This window comes from Panonychus citri, unplaced genomic scaffold (genome assembly GCF_014898815.1).
Source record: "Panonychus citri isolate SS breed McGregor unplaced genomic scaffold, ASM1489881v1 Contig00049, whole genome shotgun sequence".
In the NCBI taxonomy this organism is placed as follows: domain Eukaryota; kingdom Metazoa; phylum Arthropoda; class Arachnida; order Trombidiformes; family Tetranychidae; genus Panonychus; species Panonychus citri.
The window spans coordinates 1132612-1160029 of record NW_026515454.1 but is presented as its reverse complement, the minus strand read 5'-3'; the positions used below and the strand labels follow the sequence as shown (position 1 = coordinate 1160029).

Below are 27418 nucleotides of genomic sequence, written 5' to 3'. Positions count from 1 at the left end.
CAATTAATTACATCTTAATGTGTCCACCATCACCTTAATTTTTACGTTAATTAACTTGCATCAATGCGACAAAAAAAGAGAGTATCTTTTGATTGTCTCCAAATAGGTAGATTGATATTGTTATGTTTCTGTCAATCACTTGGACAACCATTCGGAGATTAAATCAAAAGAATAGATGAAAGATTATTGACATTTTTAACTGTTACCTGAATAAATTAAGATCACATCATGAAAAAGAATTAAAAATAAATAAAACAATCAGAAAATTAAGAATCAAGAATTAAAATAATCACTTTTGTTGGAGATGAAAAAAAAATCTATTCACTTAAATGAGAAACATAAACAAAAGATTAAAACAATTGAGGTCGAAATTGATTATTCTAATGATTAGAATCAGATTATTCACTTTAATTCACCTTTTATTGTCCAGATGATCATCAGATTATCTTAATTACTTCACAATGGTTAGTCAATCAATTGGAACAATTAATCAAATGAATTTATAAACAATTTGGAAAGAAAAAAATTCGTTTCTACTTTTCGTTATTAGGAAAAGATCCCCGAACATATGAGCGAATTTTTTTTCTTTTTTTTGTTAATTTAATTTGTTTACTTTTCTGTTGATTAATTAATTAGTTTTGTGGATTAAAATTAACGTTTAATTAATGTAATTTCCATTGAAAGGTTTGTATTCTTCTGTCTTATGTTCGCTTTTACTTGAATCAAATTTGAAGATTTACTTGGGAATCGAGAAGCTAATTTATTGTTACAGTTTAATTGTGATTAGTTTTCTTCTTGTTCTCTCTCTTTAATTTACTTTGAGAATTAATCATTTTGTTTTTCCATTTAGCTTCCTAATTGTGATCTTTTGATTGTGGAAAACAAAAAAGTGAACCTGTATTACTTTCCTTGGTTCGAGTTATTGTTTTAATATTTTCTCATCAAATTGAGAAACTTAAATTAATTATAAGACTCAAGTGAATTTATATTGTTTTGAAATTTTTTCTTCTCCTGATTATCTAAGTGCAACTCTAATCAACAAAGCAAATTGCTCAATATTTACCGGATTATGTGAAATGGTAATCAGATCATTCAACTTACATATAAAAATGTTTCGCGATTAATGTAAATCAAAAGTGAAAAAAAAGGTTAACTAATTACAATAATTTTCTTTATTTTTTTTTCTAATCTCATATAATAGTTTCAACAATAGAAGAGCAAAAAAAAGGTCAACCCAACGGTGAAAAGATGGATTTTGAAAAGAATCGGTTAAAACAATGGAAACTTTGATTCTAACCAAAAGCTACTTGTTTTAATTGTTACCTGGACTCACTTTCTCAATGAATTGAAAGGATTCGTAAATTAATTAGATCAAAATAACAATTTACTTTACAATTAATTTTATCCCTTTAAACAAAAAGTAAGATAAACCAATTGTTTCAATTTCATTTGATTCTCTGTTTATCTAAAGCCCAATCAATACAATTTAATCGTTGATCACTTTAGATATGAATGGTTTCAAATCAATACAATTAATGTTCCATTTTAATTGGAACAATTTTCTCTTTTAAATATTCCCTCCATTGATATAGTTTTACTTTTATTTTCTATTTTTTCCCAATCCAGTTGAAGATTTAAAAACAAATCAAGTGATTCCATCGGTAATTGTGCTTATTATTAGAATCAAATTGGTCAAATGGAACTTGTCTCTTTGTCTCTGATCATCTTAATTAAATTTAGATCATAATAAGTTATAGTCAACAATCAACTATAATGATGATAACAATTCAAGGATAATAATTATCAATGATAAAAACATTACAACAATAACTAAAATCTTACAGAGAAGGAAATTTTCATCTTGATATTTTGAAACTGGTTCTCTTCATGTTTATAATTGTTGATGGTTTTTTCTCTCTTCACCATAGCTGTTTAATTGCCATCTTCAAACCGTAATTGAAATTAACAATCTGATCGGAAAGTTTAATTAGTCCATGTGAACTCAAAGTTAACCAATTTGCTCATTTGTCAACACTCATACTCATCCAAACGATATCACCGAGACCTTTATTAATTGTTATTGTTGAATTTCATCATTTAAAATTCAAGTTTCATTTTAATTGTTATTTATTCTTATACAATAACCAATAGTCTTGTTTTGATTATGTCAACAATTATCCCCAAAGTGACTAAATTATCAGAAAGAGTGATTCGTATTCTCGGTTGTAATCCCGGTCCATTTACCCTTCAAGGAACCAACACTTACCTAATTGGAACTGGAAAGGAAAGGATTTTAATTGATACTGGTGATAAGGATAATCAAGAATATATTAACCTACTTAAAGATGTTCTCAACTCTAATCAACTTAAATTGTCCAACATAATTATCACTCATTGGCATCCTGATCACATTGGTGGTATACTCAATGTTCTTGGTCTAACCGAACCCTCATCAGGTAAGTTACATCATTCTCATTATCTTAATTATTGATAATTTACCCAATTAATTTTCCCTTTTATTAGATTGTAAAGTTTTTAAATTTAAAAACGATAAACGTGACATTCGTAACGATAGGATTTCCTATGAGTATTTAGTAGATGAACAAAAAATTGAAGTTGATGGACTAACAACATTAAGGTAAGAATTTGTTTCTAAATCGTTCTGTTTTAATTAGTATATACATTAATTACTTGTTCTTTTTCCTTGATTAGAGTTTATCATACCCCAGGTCATGCTGATGATCATGCAGTTCTACTATTAGATGAAGAAAATACTGTTTTCGCTGGAGATTGTGTTCTTGGTGAAGGAAGTACTGTAAGTCTACCTGATCAGCTGATTGATATCAAAAAAAAAAGAATCAAAATATTTAAACTTTTCTTTGCCTCTTTGTAGATATTTGAAGATCTCAGTGATTATTTGAAATCATTGGAAAAAATTTCATCACTTAATCCTGTCAAAATTTACCCTGGTCATGGTTCTGAAGTTTTAAATCCAAAGGAAAAAATTAAAGACTTGATCGGTCGTCGTATGAATCGAGAACGACAAATATTAGCTTGCATCCAATCTGTTGGCTCTCTAGGAATCACAATTGGTGAAATTGTTTCCATTATTTTCAAGGTACAATTAGAAGTTAATTAATGCACATTTATGACAATTCTTTAATGATTATTTTTCTCTTGCCCCGAATGTCAAATTAAGGATAAGCCCAAGGAACTTTATCCCGCTGCTGCTTTTACCGTTACTCATCATTTACAAAAATTACTGAAAGATCAAGCAGTTGGTAAGTCGATTGTTATTAATCTTGATTGTTTACATTTTAATAATTGTCTCTTTCATTAAATTAGAAACTGATGATTTAGCTGATCAAGCTCATTATTGGATTAAAGGTGATCGTAATCAATGTTTAAAAGGACTTTAAAAATATTGAACAATTCAAATTGTTACTTAGATAATTCCAATTTTCCATCTCTTAGAATCAAATTTAATATTCGTTATTAATTATTGAAAATTTTGTTTTCTCTTAAATTCTGTTAAATTATTGCAATTGATTAACTTTCCAATATTTACAATTTATTTTCTTCCTGTTAAATTCAATTCAATACTTTTAAAAATTAAGATTAACATAAAAACCATTTTTCGTTATTAAAATAATACAATAATAATAATTATGGTTAATAGATATATTTTTCTGGCGATAAAATGAGATTAAAATTGATTGTTAAAATAATGAATTTCGATGATTAAACGTATCGAACTTTATCCAATAAAGTGAGCGCAGTAAAAGCCGCTTTTTGTTTGGCCTTGGAAAGGATTTCATCAGTTCCGTATCCGGTTAAAATTGGAAGATGATTCAATGTATCAGCTTTCAGGTGAATAGCAACATGGAAATTACCGTCGGTAGAATTGTTGATTTCAATAATCTTATTTTCTACTCCGATAAATTGGCTTGCCTTATTTAGAGCTGTGACATAATCACGATCAGGCTGATTAATTGTTTCACTTTCATTGTTGTCTATTATTGAAATGACCTCGTCGAGGTTATGATGTGAGGGGTCAGTCAATTCCCGGAAAAGTTGACGATTTTATCACATTCGGAATCATCTCCTTTGAGTGGAATAAAATTTTTCCCTCTTTTACTCTGAAAACAAAAATCGACGAAAACAATTAAACCAATTGATGAGAATTTAGTTGGACGATTAAGTTGATCGATTAGCCGAACAATTTAAAATTTCGTTTCGTCGAGTTGTATGTCAATTGTGAACTATTTTTACGATTTAAAATTAAATAGATTTTTTTTAATTCAAATATTAGATATTAAATCTATTGAGTATCACCATTTGATAGAAATTAAATTTAAAGGTAAGAAAATTCTGGGTAGAGGTTCATATTTATATTAGGGTTCTCTATGAGATTACTGAATATCTTTGGTTTTATATTTGAATTGTTGATTGTTGACTAGAGATGATTAAGAGAATTAGATGATTTCTATTCTTCGACAAGAGTTAAATTTTTCATTGGAGGATCTGAATCGATAACTTTTTCGTTGATTATTTCAATTTCTTTTTTCGCTTTTACCGAATCACTTGAAGCATCATAAAGTCCTTTCAATTCGAGAAGGTTGAGCATCTCTTGAGCTGCGATCTTTTTACCGCCTTTCTTTGATTTATCTCGGCCTTTCGATTCGAGGTCCAAATTTTCCAGTACACAAGTGATAGTGAAAGTCTTACAATGTGGTGGACCGTCTTCCTCTTCACTAAGATAGTTCGGTGGAGACCATTTCTTTTTCATGCAAACTTCTTGCAATTTACCGACGGGATTTGACTTTTCGGTGGCAAACGAAGTTTCCAAATCACTGAATCATTTGTCAAAGAAAATAAAAGGAATAGAAAAAAACATCATGAGAAATTGAGGAAAGAAAATTAAATCGATATTGTTATTTACTTTGGAATACTGTCTTCAATTGTTTCCAATTCGGATTTTGCTTCTTCATCATTCTCGGCGAGGGTTTGTAAGGCCTTGAGGGCAGCCGCTTGTTTGGCCTTTTTTTTACTGAAACCAGCGGCAAGAGCAGAATGACCCGTTTCTATTGGAGGAGTTTTATGGAATAATAGAAAATAACATCAATTGGTCAAGATTTTCAAGGTACAATTAAGGTTGTTGGTATGACTGACCTTCGATGAAAACCCGATAAGTGAATGTTGGCTCATGGACTCTTCCCTCTTCGGAGATCATGTTATACTCAACGGTCCAATTCTTTTTGGCACAAAAGGTTTTAAGTACATTGACAGGAGTCTTGGCAAGCTAAAGATGGAGAACAAGATGGAAGAAGAAGAAGAGAACAAAAAAATTAATCGAAAATGCGATGAAATGAAAATGGAATCAACAAAGACAAAGAAAATCTCATTCAAAGATTAATGGAAACGCAACTAATATAAATTCAACTTACTTCCATTTTTTAATCAATTCAATTAGATAAGACAAAAGGGTAAAATGTTAAGACAAGAGTAAAATCAAGATGATCAATCAATTAGGCGTTAATTAAATGTTAAGAGCAATTAGAATAAAAAAAAACTAAATTAAAACAATGAAGGAAACATCAAGTGTATGAAGAGCACAAAGAAACTGATGTTGGTCAATATGATTGTAACTTGTTTTTAAATGTTAAATGGTCAACAGGTTAAATCACTCATTGGATAATTGGTCAACAATATCGGAAGATTAGTTTTGTAGATTAACTAATCAAAAATAATTTGGAAACAATTCAAACAAATTAGAAAGAGAAACGAAAACATCACAACACAAAATTAGAAAACAAACCAAATGGAACAGATGATTTTTCAATTTTCTTGCGAAAAAGAAAGTGAGGGAAAGTTAATTTTCGATTAAGAGAATTTTCTCACAATTAAATCAACTGATTAACTATTCTAATTGGTTGGCCACTCATTCAGAATAATTTTGTTTTCCTTAATTGTTGAATAACCATTGGAATTAAACATTAATTGTGAAAAGAATTTCAATTTTTCGGTTAAATGGAATCAAAATCGATTTTTGATCGATTTTATTTAAAAAAATTTTCCGTTCAAGTGTTGGATCATTTTCCTTGATTGTTTCTGTTAAATTGTTGTTTCTGTTTTGATTTTCTGTATTTTTTTTACTAATTGTTAAATTGTGAGTCAACTTGACAGTTAAATGGCTCCACCAATCAAGGGAAATAAAATAAGTCGTAGTGATGCTTTGAAAAAGATTTACTCAACTAGAATAAAAAAAGCTTATGAGACAAGTGATCATCTTGACTTGATTGCAGATAAACAATTAGTTAATCGTTTTGATGGTTATTCACTTAAATTGTTACCTTCTAAAGAGCTTGATGGTCAAACTTTCCAATGGATAATCGATTTAATCCAATCAAATATGGAATCTCTTTTTAATTCCTGTGTTTGGCGTTGGAATAGAAGCCAAAAGGAGAAAGAGATTAAAAATTCTCAGGCGATGATTCTAATTGTTTACAATTTAAAGGATAATCAACCAGTTGGATTTACACATTTTCGATTTGATTATGATGAGGATGGTGCTCGAGGTGTAATCTATTGTTATGAACTACAAATTGACTCAAATTATCAAGGGAAAGGATTAGGTAGCTGGTTAATGGATTTACTTTATGGTTTAAGTGTACATTTGATTTTCCTAAATTAATGTTAACTTGCCTTAAACATAATCAACAAGCGATGAATTTTTATCGTAACAAATGTGGTTACATGATTGACCTCGATCTCCATCAAAATTTGGCGAAAACGTTTGCTATGAGATTCTAAGTTTAAAGGTTAATCTAAATTCGTAAGAAAATCACTCAAAACAATCATCAACATAAAACAATTTTCTATTTTTCTAATTAAACTTTTCCATCTCAATCATCTAATTCAATGTGAAAACAAACTAATTGTCAAAGTTAAAGAGCTTAAAAGGTCCACATTTCGAAAAGGTTATCTTGCTAATCAGTTGAAACTAATTGTTGATCCATCGTTTGCTTTCAATGTGAAAAGAAACCAATCAATCCTAGTGGATTAATAAGAATCGGTTAATCATATTTTCGAAGTGGCTTAGTTTTAATGGAATCAAGTCAAGATATTGATCATTACAGCGTTAAAATATATAATCGATTTCAATGTATTTCCCAAGCCTCTTCGAAAGCAGAAACGATCTTTGTACAAGCTAAAGCTCCGGATAATGGATATTGACTGATTGCCACAGTTTCTTCAACATAATCAGCTTCAGTCTGTATAGAAAATTAAAGAGAGAAATAATTTTTAGTCCTTTTGATTGTGAAAACAATTGAGAAATAATATTTACCTGTCCATGAGCCATGGCACCAATGACAATGGCTAAAGGTGATTCATCTGAAGGAATCAATTCCTTACAGGTAACTAATTTGTCACAATTAAATGATGTTCCTATCTTACGACATCCAACTGGTAAATGTGCAGTAATTGGATTTTTGATAACTCGCATTAATCTATCAGATCCACCAGCAGCTCTGATACTTAATTTGTGCAATAGTTGAACCATTAGATTAGCAAATCTTTTGAACGTCCGAGGAAATCGAGTAGCCGGATTGATTTCAATCAATACATTTTGCATCGAATGTACATAAACCTGAAGTAAACCAGCTCGATTTAAAGGACTGTCAAACAACATGAGAAGACACTAAAAGAAAAAAAAGAAAAAAAAAAAAGAAAAGAGAAATGATAAATATAAATGAATAGTAATCAGATTTTTCAATTATCATCTTCTACTTACTTGATGTGTAATATCTGGTCTACAAAAAGCTGGATCCTTTTTAAATTTACGAATGTAACTCATATGATCATCACAATTAAGTAATTCATACTTATCACCAGTTCCAACTTTAATCACTTCTAAATTTGCCTTTTCAAGAATCACAATTAACCTTTTTGAATGATCTTTAGCACTTTTAAAAAGCTTTGGTCTGATTATCTTTTCACTTGGTTCACCATCACCACCTTCTTTCTTACCATCAAAATCTCGCCTCTTATAATTAGACATTGTCAATTAATTTAAAGAACAATCAAATAAATTCAAATGAAAATATAAGTATAATATAATTACAATTACAATTAATCAAAACATTGAGAAAATCAAAATCCAACACATGCTTCAAATGGTAACTAAGGGTAACCGATTATCGATTTTCCTTTTAAAATCTTCGATACTATCGAAAGTGAAATCGATACTTTGACATGTGAATCGATTTTCTTTTAATTTTCTCAAAAGTAAACAATTGAATTGAAAATTGTTTCTTCATCTCTTTTTTCATTTACAAGTTGTTAATTGCGACAATTATGGATTTAATTAAACCTAATTTACTCATGGTTAATGGAAGGTGTTACCGATCATTTTATTCTGGTGAAGGAACAATTCATTCTTCTGGTGTAAATAGTTATGAGATTGATGAAGAATATGTTCCCGATGAGGTGGAAGAAAATTTGGATGAAAATAATTATGGATGCGTTGAAATAGAGAAAGATGATAATGGTAATTTTATTTATCCCATGGCAGTTGCACCAGAATTTTACGGAATGATCATTGGTTACAAAGGTATAAATTTAATTCCAATTGAATGACAAGTTAAAGGATAAAATGTACTAACGAATTTTTATTTCTTCTCTTCTCTTTTTTCTATTCTTTTCTATTCTCTTCTATTTTATTCTATTCTTTTTTTTTCTTAATCATAATAGGCCAGACTTTGAATAAATTGGAATATGCTACCAAATGTCGTGTCATTATTCCCAAGAGAGATGATTCTTCAAACAAAACTATTACTCTTCGATCTTCAGCTAAACGTAGTATTCTCAGTGCTCGATCTAAAATATTAGCCATCATTGAAAAATCTCGATCAAAATTTGAGCCGAATTATTTTATTTCCATACCAATTGAAGATGATTCAATTACCCAAAGATATTTACAATTTAAGGATCAAGTTCTCACCGAGGTTAGAAAAGAACCACGTAAATATGAAGGAATATGTGAAGAGATTTTCCAAGATCCTGGTAGACTTCATCTAACAATCTGTATGTTACTTATTATGGATCAAGCTGATGAAAAAGCTCAAGTGATTTCTAAATTGGAGAAAGTTTATCATGACAAAATTTTAAACATAATCAACAAGAAAAAGATAATCGCTAAAATCTCTGGTCTTGCCTACATGAATGACGATATCGATGCAGTTGATGTGCTTTATGGTAAAATTGAACCTAATCCAGATCTCCAATCAATCTCTGAATTAATTGTCGACCAATTTAAAGATACATTGTTTATCTCTCGAGAACGGGCCAAAGTAATTCTCCATTTAACTTTACTTAATAGTAAATTTAAATTGGATAAAGCGGAAAGAGAGGGTTGGTTAAGAGATAGAAAAAAAGACAAGAGAGAAAAATTTTCCATCTCCGAATTGTTGAGAAAATTTGGTGACTTTCATTTCGGTGAAACTCAAATTAAATCAATTGAATTATCCATTCGACACACGAGAACAATTAAAGGAGGATACAAATCAGCCTTAACTTTGGATTTAACTAAAACATCATAAATTGGAACCATCGGTAATTTGATTGCTCCAACAAACGAGGAAAAAAAACTCAATTCAATCTAATCTAATCCATTCCATTAGAATTGTTTGTTGTCATTGGATTTAATTGTCAAATGTTTAAATTAAACCAATATGATTACTATTGATTCTCTTTTACTCTGAATTGAAAATCTGATTGAGAGTAAACTAGAAAAGAGTAAAACTGATGTCCTTGAATGAGATTTTCCCCCTGTTAAGATGATAGTATTTCTACTCAGATGCAAAGAACATATGATTAGATTAATTAGTGTTATCTTCTTAATTGTTATCAATTCTATGATTATTAACTCTGATTTGTGATTTTTAAATTTCTCTTTCTCTGTTCCAATAATTCAATATGATAAACTCTAGGTCTTTGTTTGGATTTGGTCGTCAACTGTCAATCCAATCATCTTTTCATCTCGGTGATGGTTTCAATTGTTTTCATGGAGATTCAATTTCCAGGCCTTTGTCCAGTTTCACGGTGACCAATGAGAAATCTTTGGATGATGTTCCCTGTGTTTCAAGTATTCCTTATGTTGGGTCGATTCTTCATTACATTGAAGCTTTTGGTGGTCATAATCCAGCAAAGATTCATGAATTATCTGAGAAAAGGTTTCATCAGTTTGGATCTATTTACAAGGAGGACATGAGACTTTTACGTCCCGGTGGTAAATTCATGGTCTGGTTGAACGATGCTAATGATGTGGAAAAGGTTTTTCGATCCGGTGGTAAATATCCTTTGAGAGGAGGTTTTGAATCTCTTACTGTTTATCGAAAAACTCGACCTGATGTTTACAAAGCTCTTGGTTTGCCGATTCTTTCTGGTCCAGAGTGGCAGTCACTTCGTTCAAAAGTACAACCGGTCCTATTATTACCCAAGGTTATGAATGCTTATGCTAAATCATTGAGCTCGATTGCCGATGAAATGATTGGTGTGATACGTGATTTACGAGACAATCAAACAATGGAGATTGAAGATTTGACTGTTGAATTGTATCGATACACATTAGAGTCAATAGCTTTTATCGGTTTGGATAAACGACTAAATTGTCTAAGTGATTATGGTCCCACTCAGAGGGAAATTGTCGCCGCTGTAAAAGAAATGTTTCATTTGGAAGCTAAGCTAAACGATTCTGCTCTCTGGAGAATCGTTGGTCGGCCTATCGGTTCAAAATGGGCTAGATTCTTTGAGATAAATGATCATTTCACTAAAATGGTTTTCGATTATGTCAGCGAAAAGTTGAAACAAATTCTCGCCAATCCAATTAAACAAGAAGACGAAGATCGAAGTGTCCTAGAACTATTTCTTACTCGACCCAATTGTACACCGGAAGATGCGGTCACCATGGTCATGGATATGTTTTTTGCTGGAATCGATACCACAGCTCATTATATTGTTTTCACCCTTCACTATTTAGCCAACAATCCAGAAATTCAGGAGAGAGTTTATCATGAGATTAATTCATTATCAAATGGAACTGGAAATCTTGATTCGGATGGATTAGCACAATTAACTCTATTAAAAGCTTGCCTCAAAGAGACCTCACGATTAACTCCAGTTACTCCAATGTCCATGAGAATTAATCAAGAGCCGATTAACTTATCTGGTTATTCAATTTCTCCTTCATGTTTCATGGTTTTTAATCACTATGTTATGGGCCGTCGACCTGATTATTTCGATGAACCAATGAGATTTAATCCTGATCGATGGATTCGTGAAAGTCCAGGCGAAAATAAATATCATCCTTTTGCAATTTTACCTTTCGGGTTTGGAGTCCGAATGTGTGTTGGCCGGCGAATAGCTGAAATCGAAACTTTGATTCTATTATGTAAAATTATAACCAATTTCAAAGTGACAGCGAAAAGAATTGAATTACCAACATCGATGAACATTATTTCCTATCCTGACAATCCAATGACTTTCACATTCAACGAGCGCCAATCTAACAATTGATCAACAGTTTGTGATCAAAAGATTTTATCAAAATATATTCTTTAAATTCTGAAAATTCCACCAACTAAACGCTGATTGTCTATGATTATCATTCTCCTTCCCAACTTTTATGATCATTCATGATCTTTTCTCTGAACTTTCATGAAGAAAAAAGTTAATATTCCGCCAATAATAAATCATCTTAATTTCACATTGATTTTGAATAAAAAGTAATGAGAAAACTTGGAAATATCTTTAGTTATATAGTTTATTTATTACCTTTGGATAGTAAATTTGAGACTAAATTGAATTCTCAATATCTTTTAAACTGATTAATTTAAATAGATTATGTTTTCGAAATAAAATAGATAAACTATTCAGACTTGATCTTGTCTCGAAAAAAATGAGAAATTCAATCAGAATCAAAAATGTCGAAGATCAAACAACGTGAAGTGTTTAAATTTTGTGCAAAACTGTTCGAAAAAAGTTCTCATCATGAAACAAGAATTGAATTAGTGAAAAAATTCATGTCATTTGGTGTCTCTAGAACTACCAGTTATAGAATTTATAACAAGTTAATCAATAATATCACCGAAATTCGAAAACCAGGATCAGGATTAAGTAAATCAAAGTTTAATAATATTAATGTGGCAAAGATAAAACGAATGACCATCAATCGAGTTTTTCCTGGTTTTCGAGCAGTCGGAAGGAAAATTAATGTCCATCATTCTACGGCCAAAAAGTATATGAAAAAAATAGGAATCGAAGTTAAATATTAATTATATAAAAATAATTCGTGCAGATAAATTGAGTGTAGAAAGTGCAATTCATTAGATTGATTGATAATCTCACCATCTTGAAAAAATGATAAGTTCTCGCTGAATATTAATAAAAATATGATTTTTTGAATTTTGTCTCAAATTTTCTTATTAAAATCGGCAGAAATCTTAGTCGGGTCGTGATCGACTCACGAAAATAACGACTTTCTATTATTCGACTAATATGTTGATGTCCGATTAATTAGTCAACTATTTTGACGAACCATTGAAATTTAATCCTGATCGATGGGTTCGAGAGACTCGAGGAGACAACAAAGCTCATCCGTTTACAGTTTTACCTTTCGGACATGGACCTAGAATGTGTATCGGCCGACGAATCGCTGAACTGGAAACACTCACCTTATTGAGTAAAATTGTTTTCAACTTCAAGACGAAAGCAAAAAGTTCAGAGTTGAAAACATCTCTCATGGTAATCTCATATCCCGATAATCCAATGGCCTTTTCCTTTCACGATCGTAATCAAATGAACTAATCACAACTTTCATCTTGAATGAATCAATTGTTTGCGGAAACTTTACTCTACTAAATTAATTTGCTAAATTGATTGTTGTATATTTTTTTCTTATGATTGAAAATCGAATTGATAATAAGTGAATTGGATTATCGTTAACAACGTCAGTTGAAGCTAATTGTCAAAACATCTATTGTTCAATGGAAAGATACAACTAAAGGATTATCCAGTTAATCGTATTAATTAACTTGGCGTCTCAACAGACAATTTATCAGTTATTCTCATGAAATTATGATCAAATTAATCTAATGATTGAGATTTACGTTCATTAAGCCTCTCGATTAATCCGAGGACGATCATGATAAATTTGATATATTTTATTTTTTCTCAGATGTCGATTCAATTGTAATTAGTTTTTAGACAAAAGTGATTAAAGTGAAACTTTTTCCAATCGTTCTACTGAGACAAATCAATGGTCATGGATAAATTGGAGGAAAATAATTCGAATCATGATCGAAGTGGCCTAAAGAAACCTCTGATTCCATATCGGTATTTTGTAATGTTCATGGTTCTAATTGCGGCAACGGTAATTTTGGCCGTTAGATGTACAATTAATGTGGCAATGATTGCGATGGTTGGTAAATCAAAGGACAACAATTTAACTGGAACAATTAATGAGAAACACTTTGATTGGAATCAACGTGAACAAGGAACCATATTGGGCTCTTATTATTATACTTATGCGACAATTCAAATTTTTGCCGGACTTTTGGCCGATAAATTTAACGTTGTCCATTTATTGGCCTTATCTCAAGTGATCGCGACCCTTTGTACTTTTGCCATACCAGTGGCCGCTTCATATTCAATTTATCACTTAGTTGCAGTACGAATGACCATGGGCTTGGTCCATGGGGTCACTTGGCCGTGTTTGTATAATCTAATTGAAAATTGGTTTCCACCCACCGAAGTTGGACTTGCTCAAGGTTTGGCCGCCGCTGGTTCTGATTTTGGTACCGCTTTAACCTCCGTCTTTGCCGCCTGGATAAGTACACGGGGAATCTGGGGTGGTTGGCCTGCTGCTTTCTACTTCATGGGAATAATTAATCTCGTCTTCGGCCTCATTTGGGCAACAATGATCACTCGAGATCCATTTTCCAATCGATTTGTGTCCGATCATGAGAAACAACAATTATCTCTGATCGTTACTAATAAGAAAGTCAAACAACCAAAGGTAATCTACTTTCTTTTCCCGTTACACTGATTTAGTCGATAATTAATTGATTCTTACAATTGAATTTAGATTGCAACTCCTTGGATTAAGATTCTTACATCATTACCCCTTTGGTCCGTTATAATTACCAAGGGTACTATTGGATTAGCTTATTCAGTGATTAACAGTAAGATTCCAGTTTATCTTGATTCGGTTCTCGGTTATAAGCTTGAAAATAATGGCCTGATCAATGCGCTTTTTTATATTGCCGTTGGTTCATCGCAACTTGTTTGTGGCCCATTATCAAAGTACATAATTACCAAAGGTTGGATCGGTAAAACTATAACCAGGAAACTTTTTGAAACTATTGGTAAATATAATCAACGGTGAGAAGTTGAAATTTGATTAATTTTGTCGGTTGATTTGATTCCAGCTCTTTCTGGTATAATTGCAAGTTTAATCACAGTTTGTTATCTTGGGGATAATGCCCGTTTAATTGTGGTCTGTTTGGTTATGTCCATGTTTTTTTATGGGTTCAATTTGGGCGGTGATGTGCCCATAGTGCCAGAAATGGCTCCACATTTGGTTGGAACGGCTTTTGGATTCGCAAATACATTGGCCTGTGCTTCGGGTTTCATTGCTCCTGCTTTAATCGGTGCGATTCTTGGGGATGAGGTAAGTTTCAATCATCATTAATTATCCCTTGAAGATCAACTAATCACTGTTTTTAATCAGGCGGGTTCACAAGCTAAATGGATTCTCGCTTTTCAAATTGTCGCTGGATTACAATTTGTAGCCCTCATATTGTTTGGTACTTTTGCCACCGCCGAACCACAATCTTGGGGTAAAATTAAAGATCCAAATGAAAAAGATGAACCCTCGGTGTGGATACAAAAAATTGACAACAATTAACGGCAATTAATCAACTCTCTGTTCAATTAAAAATCTCTAAATCAAAATGAAACAATTTAACGTGACATTTGATTGATTCAATGTTGATAATTTATTTCCACTCCTTAATGACGACTAAATTGTACTGATAATTAATAATTTATGTAAGTTGATTAATCGCTATCTGTATGTACACCCTACTGATTGTTATTTATGTAACCTAGACGAAGTTGATTAACAAATTGTTTCCCAAGAAAATCACCGATCAATGTAACAATCATGTAGATCATTAACTTGCCATCACTTGATTTTGTTTGATGAGTGAGAAAAAAATTGTTAATGTAAATCAATCAGCGATTAATGTAGTTTGTTAATTGTTTCAACCAAGAATCTGAATCATGCCAAAATTAGAGGAAGATGAAGTTTTCCTTGATCATCAAATTTGCTCAAAGAAACCATTGATTCCTTATCGTTATTTCATCATGTTCATGGTCTTGGCAGCGACAACGGTACTTTCCGCTGTTCGGAATACAATTAATGTCGCAATTATCGCAATGGTTGATGACCCAACGGATGAACATTCAACGGGAACAATTAACACAACCAGAAACCAGCAATTTACGACTCAGGTAGGTGAAACTTAGAGTGTTGTTTATGGTGTAGATTAGTTAATGTTAGAGTGATTAATTTTCTCGTGATCAGCAATTTGATTGGAATCAACATGAACAGGGAATCATTTTGGGCTCATATTATTACACTTATACTGCGATTCAAATTTATGCTGGAAATTTATCTGATAAGTTCAATGTCGTCCATTTAATGGCCTTAACTCAGTTGATTGTAACTCTTTGTACCTTCATCACTCCGTTGGCAGTTTCATTTTCAATTTATTACATGATCACGATTCGTATGATCATGGGATTAGTTCAAGGGGTCACTTTTCCGTGTTTGTATAACATGATTGAGAATTGGTTTCCACCCACTGAGTTAGGGTTCGCTCAAGGTTTGGCCGCAGCGGGTTGTGATCTTGGTTCAGCGTTAACCTCCATTTTCACTGCTTGGATAAGTGAACGGGGAATTTGGGGCGGTTGGCCTGCTGCTTTCTACACAATGGGTATGTTCAATCTCGTTTTCGGCCTTGTTTGGATGGCGATGGTCACACGAGATCCATTTTCGAATCGATTTGTTTCCGATTATGAGAAGCGTCAATTGTACCATATTGTTCAAAACACCAAAACGGAGCAACCAAAGATCAAATCAACGCCTTGGATTAAAATGATCACCTCTTTACCCCTTTGGTCAGTAATTATCACCAAAGGGATCATTGGATTAGCTTATTCAGTGATTAACAGTAAAATTCCGGTTTATCTTGATTCGGTTCTTGGTTATAAGCTTGAAAATAATGGACTAATTAATGGACTTTTATACATCGGTTCGGGATCTACACAACTCACTTGTGGTCCAATATCAAAGTACTTGATTGCCAGAGGTTTGATTGGCCGAACAGCGACCAGAAAACTTTTCGAAACAATTTGTGAGAAATTAATAATGTTCATGTTTACTATCAACTTTTAATTTCTAATTCATTTTTCATTCAGCTCTTTCTGGGATAATTGTAAGTCTGATCGCAGTTTGTTATCTTGGTGATAACGCTCATCTAATTGTGACCTGTTTGATAATGTCCATGGTTTTTCATGGAGTCAATTTGGGCGGTGATGTGCCCATTGTAGCGGAAATGGCCCCAGGTCTTATTGGGACAACTTTTGGATTCGCAAATACCATTGCGAGTGCTTCGGGATTCATAGCTCCAGCTTTGATTGCTGTGATTCTGGGAGATGATGTAAGTTTGTTACTAATTTTCTTGTTAATTAGACAAAAAATGAACAATTCTTTAATTATAAATCGTTAGGCGGGTTCACAAGCTAAATGGATTCTCGCTTTTCAAATTGTCGCTGGACTACAATTCGTAGCACTTATATTATTTGGTATCTTCGCCACGGCCGAACCACAATCTTGGGGTAAAGTTGAAAATTTACATTTAGACGAACCAGTCAGTCGATTATCCCAAGAATCGGAAAAGATTCAAGAAATTAACAACAATTAAGTTATGAAAAATGTTCATTTAAAAGTCTATGTAAATATTTAGGTGACAATTAAAACTTAATAACATTTTACTACAATTCAATTGATTCAGATACATTAGTTTTTGATTTTGATAATTGACTTGATCTATTTTTAAAAAAATAAATATTTTATGTTACAGATCAAAATAATTAAGTTTGTACATACAATTGATTTAAGAAATCTGACTAGTCGATTTGATTACGATTGTGAAAGGAAAAGGCCATTGGATTATCGGGATATGAGATTACCATGAGAGATGTTTTCAACTCTGAACTTTTTGCTTTCGTCTTGAAGTTGAAAACAATTTTACTCAATAAGGTGAGTGTTTCCAGTTCAGCGATTCGTCGACCGATACACATTCTAGGTCCATGTCCGAAAGGTAAAACTGTAAACGGATGAGCTTTGTTGTCTCCTCGAGTCTCTCGAACCCATCGATCAGGATTAAATTTCAATGGTTCGTCAAAATATTCCGCTCTTCGACCCATAGCATAGTGATTAAGGACCAAGAAACAATGAGCAGGAATCGAGTAACCGGATAAATTGATTGGTTCTTGATTGATTCTCATGGAAATAGGAACGACTGGAGTTAATCGAGAGCTCTCTTTGACACAAGCTTTTAATAGAGTTAATTGTGCTAATCCATCCGAGTCAAGATTTCCAGTTCCATTTGATAATGACTTTATTTCTTGATAAACTCTCTCCTGAATTTCTGGATTGTTGGCTAAATAGTGAAGGGTGAACGCAATCAGATGAGCAGTTGTATCGATTCCAGCAAAAAACATATCCATGACCATGGTGACCGCATCTTCTGGTGTACAGTTAGGTCGAGTAAGAAATAGTTCGAGGACACTTCGATCTTCGTCTTCTTGTTTAATTGGATTGGCGAGAATTTGTTTCAACTTTTCGCTAACATAATCGAAAACCATTTTAGTGAAATGATCATTTATCTCAAAGAATCTAGCCCATTTTGAACCAATAGGCCGACCAACGATTCTCCAGAGAGCAGCTTCGTTTAGTTCAGCTTCCAAATGAAACATTTCGCTCACTGCGTCCACAATTTCCCTCTGAGTGGGACCATAATCACTTAAACAATTTAGTCGAGCATCTAAACCCACATAAGCTATAGATTCTAATGTATATCTGTATAATTCGGGAGTAAAATTTTCAATTTCCATTGTTTGATTGTCCCGTAAATCACGAATCACATTAATCATTTCTTCAGCAAACGAAGAGATTGACGAACTATAATTGTTCATGATTCTTGGTTGCAATAGAACTGGTTGAACTTTGGAACGGAATGAATGCCAATCAGTTCCATTAAGTACAAGTAGTCCAAGAGCTTTGTAAACATCAGTTCGAGTTTTCCGATAAATTTCAAGTGGATCAAAACCACCACGAACAGGATACTTACCACCAGATCGATAAACTTTTTCTATATCATCAGCATCATTCAACCAAACGGCATATTTACCAGCGGCTCTTAAGATCCGCAGATCCTCACAATAGATTGGCCCATATTTATCTAACCTTTGCTGGGATATTTCATGAATTTTGGTTTGATCATGACCACCAAAGGCTTTAATATAATGATGGATAGTCCCAATGAAGGGAAGAGCTGATATTGAGGGCATATCATTCAACGATTTAACATTGGCCATCGTGGAAGTGGACAAAGGCCTGACAACTAAATTTCCATCGTTAGGTTTACCATCAGCAATGGTTGTCGATGATTGGAACATCAGTTGACGACTCAATCCAATTACAGTTCGAGAATGTAACATGACTTGTTGGAAGCTAAGAAATCAAGGAAACAAAAATACAATTAGAAAACAATTGAAGAAGCTAATTAGTTAATCTAATTCACTGGACAGAAAAATTTAAAATGTCGTTGAGAGACAAAAAGAATTGAATAGAAAAGGATTCAAGGGCATTGATTAATTATTTCTATAAACATTTAATCTCCTCTTTCTCGTTTTAATTGAGTTATCAGATCGACAAATGAATCTTTATTCAAGAGTAAATGAATAGAAGCTCAAGACAAAATTAAAGATTCGTTAGCAGTTAATGTAAAGATTGTTGATTCAATTCAAAGTAGAAACAATGTAATTGAACATGGATGAAAATTCTAGAATTTTCATCAACAACAATTAGAGAAACAATTCCTTAAACAAATTAACCAAATGTATTCTAATATTTACATTGGACAAAGATTTTAATGAAAACAATTAGCAAAAAAAAAAATACTTACCAGTTGAATTAAAAACTTTACAAATCAACAAAACAGGTTAAAAATAAATCAAGTTAATCAGTAACTTGATATAAATTCTCCTTGCAGGTGAATTAAAAGTAACAACAGCTCAACAATTAACTAAATATTAATTAGTTAAAACAAGTAGAAAAAAACACAATCAATAAAAAAAGAGAACAGAATTTTAATTCATCACTAGTAATGATAATTTCTTTTGGAAAAAGAAAACAATTACTAGAAAACAGACTTGAACCCCCTAAACCCACACAATTAAAGTAAAACAATTAAATAAAACAAAGGTGAAAATCAGACGAGAACTAATTAACCACAATCAAAGAAATTAAATTAAATTTTCTCAGCTGTTGATTAGCCAAAAGTTACCGGTTTCTCCACCCGAATAACCGGTAAACTTTCCGGCAAAAGAACAAAATTTCGAACAAGAGATGGAGCCACTTTCACATTCTTCTCTTTTAACTGTTACTTTTATTTCTGTTTCCTCTGAATTACATTCAGTCAATACTCAGATTGTTCATCTACTATCATCATCCTCATCATCTAATTAATTACTCTTTGGTAAAGTAATATTATTCTAAATTATTGATTAATTGATTCGGTGTTTTCTCATTTATTTGTGTTCTGTTAATTGTTGACAGTGTCTTTGTCTTGTTGTTGTTTTAATTTCTTTTCTCTTACCATTGAAAGAGAAAATAATTTTCTTCTAAAAAAAAAAAAAGAAAATAGAATATAACAAATATGGAAGTTGATCTTTTAACTGCATCAGTTTGTGTCTCCGTGGCCCTTGTCTCAGCTGCATTTGTCTACCTTGGTTCTGTTTTTATTATAAAGGAGAAAACTTATGATGAAGCAATTGAAGAAAGGAAACAAACCTTATTAAATTTTGGTGAAAGTAAAGGCGGTGGTGGTGGTGGTAAGAAAAATGATTCCAAATCAAAGAAAGATAAAAAGGATAAGGATAAAGAGAAGAAGAAGAAAAAAAATGATGACGTAAAAAGTAATGTCAGTGGTCCTGTCACTGCCCCTGTTACCTTACCTGTCACAGTTGCTGTTGCCGATACTGTTTCTGGTACTATCTTAGGATCTTCAGTTAATATCCCCGCACCAGTACCGGTTAATAAGGTAGCAAATAAAACTGCTGCTAATAAATTGGTTACTAAATCGATTGATAAAACTGAATCATTGAAATCTGTTGGTGGTGCTGAGGGTTTACCTGCCCGAGGTCCAACCAATCCACCACACTCAAAAGGTACATCAACTGGATCATCTGTTGGTGTTACCAAAGCCGAAACTAGTACTGTCAGTGAACCCATTGTTGTAGCTTCTCTTGCAACGGTCAGTGGCTCTGTTGCCGGTGGAAATGTTTCCTCAGCTACCGGTGGATCAGGAGGAGGAGGAGCAGCAGCATCAGCATCAGCAGGGGGGAAGAATAGACCCACCTCAAAATCTAAAGGCTCTCACAAGAATGGTTCTGGTAAGTTGAATGTTCTCTTAAACAATCTGAATAATTTTTTTCCTCTACAACTCTCAACTGATCAACTTTTTTCTTTCTCTACTTCTTTTCTAATTGTTCACCGTTTAGATGTTTTAGACTCTGGTTTGTCCACTAAAAAACTGATTGATCAGGTTAGCAATCATCCATTTGATGCTGAGGAAATTCAACTTTTGATCAATGTTCTACTTAGTCGACAAACTGATGGATCAAACCAATGGAAAAAGGTATGTGTGAGAAACCCAAAGGTTACACAAACAAACACTTTACGTGTTTATCAATTTGAATTATAATTAACTTTTAATGGTTGGTGTGTGTTCCCTTTCTCTTATCTTTTTTCTTCTCTCTCTCTCTATCATCACCAATCTTCATAATCTAGAAACATGATCCAATGGAAGCTGTTAAAGAACAATTACATGAAAAAGAACAAGAAGTTGCCACATTATCACAGAATCTTCAAGCAACCCGAACTCGTATGAAGGAGATTCGTTTAGATTTGGAACGTGAGAAAAGTACTCATGCTATGACCAAAGAGAAATTATCTCAACATGGAACCGAGATGAATAATTTGAGAAACTCTTTACAACAGGTTATTGAACAGCAAAGGTTAGAGGTTAAAATTTTACAAAACAAATTGAAAGATCACGATGCTGACCTTCAAAATCGTCATATGGCAATGCAAAGGATGGAAAAAGAAAACGTTAACCTACAACTTGCCCTACAACAAATGGATGCCCAAAAAGCTAATCTGGAAAATATTCCTTTACTTCACAATGAGATTGATCGATTGAGAGCTGAATTAGCTCAAACTGAACATCATTCGCAAGCTATTCAACAGACCAACGATGAGCTTCTTCGTAACATCGATAAACTATCAGAACAAATTCAAACTCTATCCACATCTAAACAGAATGAGGAGTATTCCCTTAAAAAGAAACTAAATGAATTACTTGAACAATTAAGGCAACATGATTCGAGTAAAGCTGCTCTATTAGATGATTACAAATCATCTGTCGATAAATGTAAACAAATTGAACAGGAGAAACAAATGATGGAGAAAAAAAGTGAAGATGAATTAAATAATCTACGAGATAAAATTCGTGAATTGGAACGTGAAAAGGATCGTCTACAAGAAGCTTCAAATAACAAGGCTTCATCAGATGAAGAGAAAGATGGTATCATCTCTCGTCTCAAAGATGAGATTAATAACTTAAACAATACAAGAGGAAAAATGGAGGAAGAGCTAAACCGAGTTAATAAGACTGTTGATACAATTAAAGAGGAATTGGAACAAGTAAAGAAAGAGAGTCAAGTTAAAGTTAATGAAGCTTTTACTAAATCACAAGCATCTTTTGAGGAGCAGCTCAAAAAAGAATTGGAAAAAGTGAACACAGACAAAGAGAGCTTAAAGAATCAAATTGCTGATTTAAGTAAAGTTAAATTATCACTTGAAGATGAGATGAAACAATTACGAAAATCATTACACTCATTTAACCAACAAGAAGATGAAAATATTATTAATATTGTGGACAAATTAACCCTCGAAGTATGTGACCTGCGAAAACAGAAAGAGGATAATTCACAGAATGAATTATTAGAGAAAGAAATATCTTCTCTAAAAGGTAATTTAAAATTGGAACAAGAGAAACTAGAAAAAGCTCAAGCAGAGGCTGATAAATTTAAAGATGCTCTAAGTAAAACAGTAAGTAGCCAACAATTAACTCTTACCAATTTGTACCAATTTACCTAAATTTTTAATTGTTACCTATTTTCTTTTTTTTTATTCATCTTCTTCAAACAGGATGATTACCTAAAGGAGTTAGAGCAAAAATCAAAAGAGGCATTTGAACAATCAACAAGTGCAACGAAAGAGTGTCAACGACTACAAGAGTTAACCACTAAATTGGAGGTTGATAAAAGCGCTCTTGAAAGTAAACTCTCCCAAGTGGATAATCTGAAAGAGACTATTAAACAACTTCAAGCCAAAAATGATGAGCTTCAAGCAAAATTAGATGATAATAATAGTAATAGTAACATTAAAAGTAAAGTAGTGGAGGTGATACATGAAGAGATACCCACTCAAGAAAATGGCAAAGAGGAAACAAACGGTAAAATGGGAGGCGGTGGTGTTGGTGTTGGTGTCGGTGGTGATGATGCTAATGAAGAAACCGATATGAATAATGATGAGGTAAGTATCATTTTCTAATAATAATAGTAACAATTAAACTTGCGACTTGATCTCTACTTTGCTATATTATTATTCATCTTAAAAGATATGACAACATGAGATAAATGTCTGCGTTTTATAATATCAATTGTTAAAACACAAAAGTTTTAATCATTTTGATTAATTTTTAATCTAATTTAAAAACGATTGCGCTATTGTTGGATATTATCTTCCTACTCTCCATCTTTTTGCTCTCTATCTTCTTGCTCTCGTGGCTTTTGGGACTATTTGTGGCCAATAGTTAATTTAAACTTTCAATTTCTTTCATTTTGAGATTATAATTGTAATTATACAATTTTCTCACTCAATCTAATTTATTATCTCTTGCATATTTACATGTTACCTATTAGTGATTGATAGTGTGTTCTAAGTGTGACTTGATCATGTACAAACAACTTTCCATGCTTAACATTATCAGTTATCTTTAGATGAATCAAATCAAATCCAATCCAATCAATCAATCAATTATGTTTGTTTTACAATTTAATGTTTTTCTTGATAATTTCAATGTCTCTCTGTTTATCTTAACTTTCTTGCTTAGGTATTAAGTAACTTTTTGATTGATTCAAGTCAAAAATTGATTTCATAATCAGTATTTTTTTATTAGTTATCATTGCTAAATTGCTTTGGATTAAAGATTTGAAAGAGAGTAACACTTACAAACTGACCATTGGTCAGTGAGTAAAATCCTCTTTAAGATTAAGGTAAAGGTAAGATGATTTCCACTTGCACTTGGTCAGTTTTTAAGTGTTACTCCTTTTAGATGAGCTTTCTTTTAACCTGCTCTTGTAATTGCCCTTTGATTTTAGCTTGATTTTTTTACCAAATTGTTACTAATTCTGTTAACGATTTAGAAAGTTGTTCTCTGCTGCTGGTGATTAACGAATCTTCCAAATCCTGACAATTAAACTAACCCTCTCCTTCCCTTTGGTACTAACAAAGAAAAGAGAGAGAGAAAAAGTGATTATGTTTAACAACCCAATTACTAACCTTACTAATCCTTAAAACTTGGTTGGGAACAATTAAAAACGATTCGAGGTAAGAGATTGACCAACAAATTAATTTTCAATTAGATTTGCATGTTGTAATTTGTATTAGTAAATTTTCAAGTCTCTTCTCAATCAATAATTCAGAGTTGTAATTGCTACATATCTCAACAATTACTGTCAGTCTAATTTATTTGTTTGTAATCTAATTACTATCCCACAATTTAGATTCACAATGTTTTAACAATTACCACTTGTTAACTTAACCAAATTAAGTTGATTGTAAAATAGAAACCAAATAACTTTAATCCAGTTTCCAATATAAAACCCAATCGTTTTAATCCAACAATATACTGATCGATAAGTAATTAAAAAACAATCTAAAAATTTTCCAGTTGTTATTATATCAAAATAATGATAATAATTAATCTTATTAACAGTAAATCTGTTTTAAAATTAAGATTTCAACTAATTGATTGTTTGTAACAAGCCAACTAATAACATTTACTTTATATATTAATAGGGATTAGTAGGTAAATCAGGTATGCAACATAAAACCAAGAAATATAATTAATAATGTTAATATTTATTAATAATATTTTTACAATTTGTGAATTTTGATTATTATGACAAGCAGAAAAACGTAAACATAATAATAATGATTCACTAATGATACATTGATGATGATCTATCAATCAAATTGTTACCAATATGATTCCAATTGAAACAAAATCCGTGACACTATGTTTTCATTCACTTCTCTTCAGGTCAGGTTAACATCTATATGAAAACAACATCCTCTTCTTAAATTATAATCACGGTTGATATCAAATATTATTCCGACCTTTTAAACGGCGGCCCAGTTATTTCGGAATCGATGTTGTCCATCAATTAAAACAATAAAATAAACAATCAACATTTCTACCTTTCATCTACTTCTCTCAAGGTCAGTCAATCCTCTCCTTCTCATGCTAATCCATCATCATCATCATCAACATCATCATCAGAACAACAACAACAACAACAATTATCATTATCATTATTAACTAATGACAATGATAATCAATTGAATTCTCTTGATACATTTATATTTAAATTATTATTACCAAAGATAGAAACAAATGAATTAAAAAATCACTGATAATCAATGTTAGTTATTTTTTATGGAAAAATAATTAACTTTGATAATTATCTCGATTCTACAAATGGTTCATCTGTCCCGAGATCCCAAGTTGCCTTTTCTCATGAATCTAATATTTCTCCATCATATTAATCACTGAATCTTTTTCATTCTAATCATTGAATACTCTTAATTGTTCCAATCTTATTAATATTGACCTTTTGTCTCTTATTCTCTAGAAATCCAAAAAGAAGAGTCCGAAATGGAAGAAGTGGGTTGGAAAAATCAGCTCTTAAGGTAATTAAAGTTCTAAAAACAATTGATTCCAATCATTAATATCAATTCGATTAACTAATACGATGAATTTTCCTTTTTTTTTCAACAGAATGAATTTCAACACTTTGCATGCTAAGGAGACTATCTTTTTGTATTTATCTGTGATCTATTCAGCTCTCCCAATCTATTGAAACAACAACCTTTATAATAACCTCAAGAGCAGAGGTTGAAAACTCCTTATGTAAAAAAAAGATATTACTATTAATGCCTATCGTTGGTTTATTTATATCATCATCATCATCTTCATCACCACCACCAAAATGATCATCAGTATTTTCTCAATGTTAATTTTCACCAGGTTGTTATTACCAAAAAGAAAAGCGAAAATGAAACAAGAACGGATTAGGAAAAATCAATGGAAACAATAATTAAACTTACATTTTGATGGCATTTAATTTTCTCCCTTTTGATTTTGGATTGAGAAGATGGATTCTATTTTCGTTTACTATTTATATCACAATTTAAAGATCTTGGAGCGAAGAGAAAAGTAAATTAAAACTGAAACATTGACTTCGGATGGATGAAAATCACTGTGCAACTAAAAACAATTCTCGTTCCTAAATCGAATTGATTTTTCCCCTTCCAGCTCAATTTAATCTCCAGCATTTACATTATAATACATGGAAATGTAAACATACAAGTTAAAAAAAAAGGTTCTCTCGTTTATGGATCATCATATCTTCACCCATAGTTCATCAATCAACTAATCATCATCATTACCAAAACACTCACCCAGATGATCACACAACAACAACAACAATAGAAAACACAACAAACTGTTGATTTCATTCCCGATTCTTAAGAGAGAGAGAGATAGAGTGAGAAGAGACAACAATTAATTGCATTTACTCATCTCTTCATCAACTACAATTCTGTCTCTCTCTCTCTCTATCAAATATAACATGGAAAAAGCAAAAAAAAAATCAATTATAATGAAAAAATTAAGAGGAAAACAAATTTATTGATAATTAACAATTATAATTAACTACAATTTCTACAATATCGACCAAATAAGCATGGGGCCAATCAAGGACGATTTGATATTTGTTATCAACCAAACAACGAAAAAAAAATTAAATTAATCACAATTGAGAAAATAATGAAAAAAAAAATGTTTTTAACTTGTTTTGAAATGTAATCAAGTTTATATATATGAATATAAAGCAAATTAATTATTTCATGATCTGATTTACCATCACAATTAATATAATTATCCTTATTGAGTGTATTGTCTTTTGTTCAACTAATTGTAATTAACCAATGGAACAGTTTATCAACCTTTTACTTTAATCAAATTGATGCTCTCTCACCTTGTGAACAATTAATTATGATTACTGATCATCTTATTACAGTGATTTAAACTCAAGATGATACAATTGATTATGTTTATACAATTTAGGACACGGTGGCGATTTATTAATTGTTTCAATGGGAATTGAACGTATTTAGGACAAAGATTAGATTAACTAATCAGTTAATTATGAGGGTAACGAAAGGGTCACAGTTTTAATTGTTGAAAATGATGGTTACCGGTTGATGTAATTTATTGATTGTTGCTTTATTAACACAATCAATATGATAATAATTGTTGTTAACATTGATTAAGAGAGTTGATTAAAAGCTGTAAAAATATTGCTTCTAATTAAATAACATGACAATAAAATTGATTAATGATTGGTTGTAATAACTTTAATTGTCATTGGAAACAATAATTTTCATGTCGTTTAATTATTGACAATTAACATTGATTATAAACCAATTGATAGGATTTTGGTTGATTGGAGTTAACTTTTTAATAATAATAATTTATGTTTTCTCATAGTAAATATTTAAAACGGTTTCCAAGATATTCTTGATAATTACTAAATTGTTTTGCTAAATTGTATGAGTTTCAGTATTTGATTCATTTTCGCGGATTGGAAA

The 27418-nt window shown here is 31.7% G+C and overlaps 10 protein-coding genes across 17 annotated transcripts; 7 read left to right on the top strand and 3 right to left on the bottom strand.

The window, feature by feature from the left end:
* Positions 1 to 646: 646 nt before the first annotated feature.
* On the top strand, positions 647 to 3769 carry LOC128385404 (endoribonuclease LACTB2-like). The gene is made up of 8 exons (XM_053344266.1): positions 647 to 1079; positions 1202 to 1420; positions 1627 to 2456; positions 2524 to 2638; positions 2713 to 2815; positions 2894 to 3118; positions 3200 to 3281; positions 3346 to 3769. The coding sequence occupies exons 3-8, from the start codon at positions 2165 to 2167 to the stop codon at positions 3417 to 3419; spliced, it is 891 nt and encodes a 296-aa protein (XP_053200241.1). The 5' UTR covers positions 647 to 1079; positions 1202 to 1420; positions 1627 to 2164; the 3' UTR covers positions 3420 to 3769.
* On the bottom strand, positions 3550 to 5753 carry LOC128385403 (interferon-inducible double-stranded RNA-dependent protein kinase activator A homolog). The gene is given in 6 exon segments (XM_053344265.1): positions 3550 to 4079; positions 4082 to 4139; positions 4577 to 4853; positions 4943 to 5084; positions 5173 to 5302; positions 5448 to 5753. Coding segments are annotated over 6 exon segments (951 nt in total). The 5' UTR covers positions 5454 to 5753; the 3' UTR covers positions 3550 to 3741.
* Positions 5754 to 5928: 175 nt separating this feature from the next.
* LOC128385407 (N-alpha-acetyltransferase 40-like) lies at positions 5929 to 6917 on the top strand. Its single transcript, XM_053344268.1, is given in 3 exon segments — positions 5929 to 6671; positions 6674 to 6763; positions 6766 to 6917. Coding segments are annotated over 3 exon segments (645 nt in total). The 5' UTR covers positions 5929 to 6190; the 3' UTR covers positions 6840 to 6917.
* A 165-nt stretch (positions 6918 to 7082) lies between these two features.
* On the bottom strand, positions 7083 to 8187 carry LOC128385406 (ribosomal RNA small subunit methyltransferase NEP1-like). Its single transcript, XM_053344267.1, has 3 exons — positions 7796 to 8187; positions 7349 to 7702; positions 7083 to 7274 (listed from the first exon to the last, which is right to left on the bottom strand). The coding sequence occupies exons 1-3, from the start codon at positions 8060 to 8062 to the stop codon at positions 7161 to 7163; spliced, it is 735 nt and encodes a 244-aa protein (XP_053200242.1). The 5' UTR covers positions 8063 to 8187; the 3' UTR covers positions 7083 to 7160.
* Positions 8188 to 8275: 88 nt separating this feature from the next.
* On the top strand, positions 8276 to 10221 carry LOC128385402 (activating signal cointegrator 1 complex subunit 1-like). 2 transcript variants are annotated; one of them, XM_053344264.1, is made up of 3 exons: positions 8276 to 8614; positions 8755 to 9615; positions 9993 to 10221. In XM_053344264.1, the coding sequence occupies exons 1-2, from the start codon at positions 8359 to 8361 to the stop codon at positions 9600 to 9602; spliced, it is 1104 nt and encodes a 367-aa protein (XP_053200239.1). In that variant the 5' UTR covers positions 8276 to 8358; the 3' UTR covers positions 9603 to 9615; positions 9993 to 10221. The 2 variants fall into 2 exon arrangements, with proteins under 2 accessions (XP_053200239.1, XP_053200238.1); XM_053344263.1 differs by lacking the exon at positions 9993 to 10221 and having other exon boundaries at positions 8755 to 9748.
* LOC128385398 (probable cytochrome P450 49a1) lies at positions 9834 to 11753 on the top strand. Its single transcript, XM_053344259.1, has one exon. It carries the CDS (start codon positions 9979 to 9981, stop codon positions 11575 to 11577), a length of 1599 nt encoding a protein of 532 aa, XP_053200234.1. The 5' UTR covers positions 9834 to 9978; the 3' UTR covers positions 11578 to 11753.
* Positions 11754 to 13232: 1479 nt separating this feature from the next.
* LOC128385401 (putative inorganic phosphate cotransporter) lies at positions 13233 to 15124 on the top strand. The gene is made up of 4 exons (XM_053344262.1): positions 13233 to 14077; positions 14147 to 14426; positions 14490 to 14731; positions 14792 to 15124. The coding sequence occupies exons 1-4, from the start codon at positions 13319 to 13321 to the stop codon at positions 14966 to 14968; spliced, it is 1458 nt and encodes a 485-aa protein (XP_053200237.1). The 5' UTR covers positions 13233 to 13318; the 3' UTR covers positions 14969 to 15124.
* A 219-nt stretch (positions 15125 to 15343) lies between these two features.
* LOC128385400 (uncharacterized transporter slc-17.2-like) lies at positions 15344 to 17127 on the top strand. The gene is made up of 4 exons (XM_053344261.1): positions 15344 to 15576; positions 15650 to 16481; positions 16546 to 16787; positions 16857 to 17127. The coding sequence occupies exons 1-4, from the start codon at positions 15346 to 15348 to the stop codon at positions 17049 to 17051; spliced, it is 1500 nt and encodes a 499-aa protein (XP_053200236.1). The 5' UTR covers positions 15344 to 15345; the 3' UTR covers positions 17052 to 17127.
* On the bottom strand, positions 17089 to 19696 carry LOC128385399 (probable cytochrome P450 49a1). Its single transcript, XM_053344260.1, has 2 exons — positions 19320 to 19696; positions 17089 to 18865 (listed from the first exon to the last, which is right to left on the bottom strand). Exon 2 carries the CDS (start codon positions 18850 to 18852, stop codon positions 17257 to 17259), a length of 1596 nt encoding a protein of 531 aa, XP_053200235.1. The 5' UTR covers positions 18853 to 18865; positions 19320 to 19696; the 3' UTR covers positions 17089 to 17256.
* A 144-nt stretch (positions 19697 to 19840) lies between these two features.
* Positions 19841 to 26678, top strand: LOC128385395 (CAP-Gly domain-containing linker protein 1-like). 7 transcript variants are annotated; one of them, XM_053344254.1, is made up of 9 exons: positions 19841 to 20808; positions 20917 to 21053; positions 21206 to 22528; positions 22628 to 23014; positions 23863 to 24091; positions 24563 to 24581; positions 24807 to 24985; positions 25399 to 25456; positions 25545 to 26678. In XM_053344254.1, the coding sequence occupies exons 1-5, from the start codon at positions 20073 to 20075 to the stop codon at positions 23905 to 23907; spliced, it is 2628 nt and encodes an 875-aa protein (XP_053200229.1). In that variant the 5' UTR covers positions 19841 to 20072; the 3' UTR covers positions 23908 to 24091; positions 24563 to 24581; positions 24807 to 24985; positions 25399 to 25456; positions 25545 to 26678. The 7 variants fall into 7 exon arrangements, with proteins under 7 accessions (XP_053200229.1, XP_053200226.1, XP_053200231.1 ...); XM_053344251.1 differs by lacking the exon at positions 23863 to 24091; XM_053344256.1 differs by lacking the exon at positions 24563 to 24581 and having other exon boundaries at positions 23908 to 24091.
* Positions 26679 to 27418: the final 740 nt, after the last annotated feature.